The 5,269-nt window shown below is 36.0% G+C and overlaps 1 protein-coding gene across 1 annotated transcript; it reads right to left on the bottom strand.

Moving 5' to 3' along the window:
• Positions 1–206: 206 nt before the first annotated feature.
• On the bottom strand, positions 207–4,407 carry Spin4 (spindlin family member 4). Its single transcript, XM_015999695.3, has one exon. It carries the CDS (start codon positions 3,854–3,856, stop codon positions 3,107–3,109), a length of 750 nt encoding a protein of 249 aa, XP_015855181.1. The 5' UTR covers positions 3,857–4,407; the 3' UTR covers positions 207–3,106.
• Between the last annotated feature and the right edge of the window lie 862 nt (positions 4,408–5,269).

The raw sequence follows: 5,269 nt of genomic DNA, 5'->3' as shown, positions 1-5,269 counted from the left end.
GACATAATGTAAGTTCTATTAGAAATTGAGATTTCTATATTCTTTATCCAATCCTTAGGACTATCGTCAGGCTAACCAGTGTTAGGAATGGTAAATGTTAACAGCAATTAGCATTTAAAAGTTTCCCTACAACAAAACCAGAATAAAGTCCACTTGGGATAAAGTTAGCCATTCATGTTGACATCATTAGAAAACACAAAAGTCACTAGTATTAATGGTTATAGTTTTATTTGTATATTTTTTTAGTAAATATATAAAATGGGAGCACCAAATACATGATAGTGTCTGTCTCAGCAGAAGAGGTGGTGTTGAATTAACACTGATTAATTGCAATATAAATCTGCATTTAAAGCAGACATGACAAAGTATTGGTATTTGCTAATTTTAAGTGGAGGTAAACAAATGTTTTTCACATCTTTCATAATTTCTTATATTTTGTCTTATTTTTCTAGTAAATAAAAGAATACAAAGATAATTATATTATCATTATAGCTGATAATTTTATTACATTTTCCGAACTGGGCAAATCTAGTTCACATTAACTATACAAGGACATAAAGCACCTGAAAAATACAATCAGCAAATTTTATAATATAAACAGCTTTCAACTTTGTATGTAATTGACAGAGAATATATATTCTGTAAATGACAGAAAAATATACATTCTGTGTTACCAAAAAGTCTGAAAAAGCCAATCACCCCTGGGAAAATATCAGGAAACTCATTAAACTCATCCGTAATCAAGTGGGTTCCCAGGATTAAAATGTTTTACAGCTTAGTCCCAGCTATCTCTTGAAGAACATTTCTAATGTCATTTAAACTGTTTCACCAAGTCATTTTTTAAGCTAGTAGAACTTTAATAACCAAGCTTCCTAGAGACAGCCTATTAAAGAAAAAAAAAGACACAACCTGTTGTCTGTTTGATTAAAAATACAACGAATAATCTAAAAAATGTAACTTCACTTTGAAATGCAAATCTAATTCTAAATGCATTATTGGTAAATAAAATAGATCAATATAACAAATGATCATTTTACCATGACCAAGTAGGGTTTATTTCAGAAATACAGGTTTGGTTTAATACTAAATACCTAGCTTTCTAATAAATCTTACATCAAAAAATTAAAGGAAAAAACATATAATTGTAATAATGAATATTGAAAAGACATTGATAAAATATAAGAGACATTTCTAATAGTAATGCTATATAAAAACAGAAATAGAAATTTCTCAACATATGACTACTTACCAACAATCAACAAACTCAAAATCATTAAAGTCAAACATGAAAAAGTAAAATTATTCTCATAAAAATTAAAAATAAAACAGGCATGTCTGCCATCATCCTTACATATCACTGCTGTGGAGAATCCAGTGAATGTAATACTAATAAGTATAAGCATTAGAAGAAATAAAATGATCTCTATTTACATATGAAATGATTGTATAGATCAAGAAAATCCAAAAGTTTCTAACTTAGAATCCAATGTAACCTATAGGATTAAATAAACTCATTGGATAAAAGATAAAAAATATAAAATCTGTAGATTTTCTTTATTGAAAAAAATAAAAAGTTACATATAAGGAGGAAAAATCCTCAACTTATTACAAATTCTGACAACTGCAAAAATAAATTCCATTAGATATGAATGACCTATATGAAGAATGTAGTGAAAACAATAAAAATATTTCAATGATGTACCAAAACTCTTGTTTATTAAGGATTAATATTATCCTTGTATATTAGAAAACATAAAATTGATGCAGTTGTAATAGGTATTAGACCCTTTTCAAAATATTAATATAATGCATTGGGTTTTCTTGTGAATAAATGAATGTAGAGGACAAATTATAATAAGAAAAAAACCAAAGCTATTGAAAGGGAATTTTCTTTCCAGTTTTGAAACTTATGTTCAGCTTTTAAAACTAATTTTCACTCAGAAATTTGAAAAAGAGTGATCTTTTTCAAAAAATAATTTCTACAATTGAATATGTGAAAAATTTGTAGTTAAATCCTATGTATTTCAATACGCAAAAATAAATTTCAAATAGATTAAAAAAATTAAATACTATAAAGATTATGGGAAAAACAAAGTGAATATCGGTATGACTTTGATTAGATATATCTGTCTGAAAAAAATAGGAAACAAAAAAATTATAAAATACTCAGATGTTTTAAAATTATAAAATTACTTAGTTTTTAAAATTGTAAAGTGAACAATATTATCAATAAAGTCAAAATTAATAACAACGTAAAATTCATTAACACATGAAATACAAATGATTAAATGCACTTTCATTATAGACATTCCTACAACTTTATATGAAAAAATCAGTTGAATAGATAAAAGAACAAAGGATAGGAATTAGCAAATCACAAAAGAGAAATATCCCAAGTAGAAAAATAAATCTCATTGAGTCGGGTAAACACCAAACAAAATAATCAGAAAAACCATAGAACTTTTTACCAGTCCGCTTTTCAAACATTAAAGACCAGTGAATGCCAACCTTGCAATATTTCTTAAAACTATATATATGCCTACATAACACTTCTATAGAAATAAGAGCACCTTAATACAACAAAACAGCAATACGATTTAAAAAGGCAATACATGACCACCAAGAACAGAACTGATACTTTTTGGCATATCTGTATGTACTGTGCACACAGTTGTGAGGGTGAAAGACAGAGATTGACTGTGCTATTGATCAGAAAGTATGTAATCGGCTGCTGAATTTTACAAAAGCTACATCGAACTTTCTGTTTGAGAGTGGGGAACACATCCTAAGATAAATGCCAAGTTCTCAAGTTAATTATCTGGAGGAATCAAAAAAGCACAAGAAGGGAGCACAAGACATGTGGCACAGTTTATCTACTTTTGAATTGCCTCAGTGGATCTAAACACTTTGTAACTTTTCTCTTAGCCACCAATTCAAAATTTCAATTACAAAACAAATGAACCACAAAAGTACTAACATACACGTGAGTTAAAACTGAAAAATAGTCAATATAAGATATAGAGGCACAATAAGATTTATCCACTTTGAGAACATAAGCTATTTTACTTCAAATAGTGCCACAAATTTTTCAAAGAGCACTATAAACTTACGGGGTTTTCACCAAACCATAGACATAAATGTGAATATCATCATCAAACTTTATGAAGTAGACAGATGGCTTGGCCACCACCTGATGGATAAAGATGCCAGTTCTCTTCGATCCGTCGTCTTTGGCGTGTTCCACCTGCTTGCCCACGAGGCTGTCGAGCACCTCCCCAGGCTCCTGCTCTGCTGTAGGGAAATAGTAGTTGGAATCTGGAATGATGCGCAGGTCACCATCTTTGTAGTCATCCAGCAAGGTGTACATATAGAGGACCGGATCTTTCTCGTAGGTGATGTAAAACCACGTATCCATTATGGGAGCTCGCGCCAACACCATACCCTTCCACTCATCTTTCTTGCCATGCTCACCTTCGAACACATGTCCAACTGCTTTCCCAACCAGGGAATCTGCCAGGCGAGAATCAACGCGAGGAGAAGGAACTCTCTCAGGAAGAACTTCCAGCGCCAAAACTCTCTTATCTCTGTGCAGTTCTAGTCCGTACACACTGTCTTTGCCGTCGTATTTAATGATATACAGAGTGGGCTTCACGGAAACCTGCTCGAGCACGGTACCCTTCCATTGCTCCACTGGTTCGTTGCCTTCTTTCCAGCCGTGTTGAATGCGGCAGCCCACGATGTTCCGATGAGTGAGGAAAGTGGGCTTTCGCCGCTGCTTCTTGTGAGTGTGCCTTTTCTTCATCAGGTACGCGGACACACCATCTACCCCAGTAGGAGGCACGGTCGGAGGAGACATGGCTCAAGGCTTAGGTGGCCGAAGCAAAGCTGCCCTTTGCTTAACAAGCTGACAAATAGTCACCACTACCCAACGCGAGATATTTTTCGCGATCGGAGAGACTATGTCCGTCCTCTCTTCTTCAGATTTTGTCAGAAACGAGCTGACTGGGAACTGAGACAGAGAGTGCCTCTCACTAGTTCGTTCTCCTCCTTCAGGGAGGGGTGATTGCAGTAGTGATGGCTAGAGAGAGATGGCGGGCTCCCGGGTTCTGTCCGCGCCTGGCGCCTTCCCTGACTCCCAAGCCCAAGTCCCAGCCAGAATCCGCCACTTAGCTGTTGTTGTCAATGCTGCTGTGGTCGCAGAAGGGCAGCAGAGAAGAAGGCGACAGTCAACGTGGACAAGAGATGACAGGGATGGTTGCAGCAACGAAAGTGCAGGCAGTGGCACGTCTCCCAGCAGTTTGCGCGGCCTGGTCTTGGCAGCGCTTGTCAGCTTGGCCAATCTGCGGAACTGGGATTTTTGTTGCTTCGGGAATCCTCCTCCTCCTCTAAGCCCGCCCTCTCCTTTCCTCCACCCCTCCCGCTTCCGTCCTGCCTTCCGCTCTTGGGGCAGCCACACGGACACAGGCACTCTCCTTTACTCTTGCCCCCCCACCCCCACCCGTTCACTCCCACCGGAGCCAGACAGTACGGCTCCCCCCTCCCCTACCGGCTGTCTGCTGCCCAACTGCATACTTCACTGAGGCTCCATCTGCTTTCTATCTTCCAGGAATTCCTCACAAGCAGAAAAAGAAAAGAGAAAAAGAAAAAAGAAAAAAAATACGTGGAGTAGAAGAAATTATATATACAAATCTACAATTTCGTTCATTTTTAAAGGATTTGAAACGGGAGCGGGGAAAGGCCGTACACAGTCCACCATGTTAACTTAAACTCTCCTTTATGTTTTCTACCCGATCATCCGTCGTAACAGTTTTTAATGTTTTTCTAAATGTACGGGAAATACACTGTAATTTTATTTTTCTGAAATAAAAAAAAATAAAACTAACCGCACAAGCTAGGCAAACACTAAAATGTTTATTAAGCTGATTTCTCTTATTAATATATATGTTCTATAATCTTATATATTTGAGAACATATTTATATACTTTTATACTTACTTTGTCATTTATATCGTGAGTATTTTTGAAGTTATTAAGTACTCCGGAAACACGATTTTTTTTTGTCGTTTTTAGGGTTTCTTTTTGATGTTGTTGTTTTTTGAGACAGGGTTTCTCTGTGTAGCCCTGACTGTCCAGGAAGTCGCTCTATATACCAGGCAGGCCTCGAACTCAGAGATCCTCCTGTCTCTGCCTTCCCAGTTCTGGGATTAAAGGCGTGTGCCACCATGCCTGGCTGGTAACACAATTTTTTATGATTCCATATGTGAACATAA

The sequence above is a fragment of the Peromyscus maniculatus genome, chromosome X (assembly GCF_049852395.1).
Source record: "Peromyscus maniculatus bairdii isolate BWxNUB_F1_BW_parent chromosome X, HU_Pman_BW_mat_3.1, whole genome shotgun sequence".
In the NCBI taxonomy this organism is placed as follows: domain Eukaryota; kingdom Metazoa; phylum Chordata; class Mammalia; order Rodentia; family Cricetidae; genus Peromyscus; species Peromyscus maniculatus.
The sequence above is the reverse complement of the archived record's forward strand: the minus strand, read 5'-3'. Positions and strand labels throughout refer to the sequence as shown.

What these genes read in the sequence shown, in the direction of transcription:
- Spin4 (XM_015999695.3), bottom strand. Translation starts at nt 3,856, where the DNA reads ATGTCTCCTCCGACCGTGCCTCCTACTGGGGTAGATGGTGTGTCCGCG.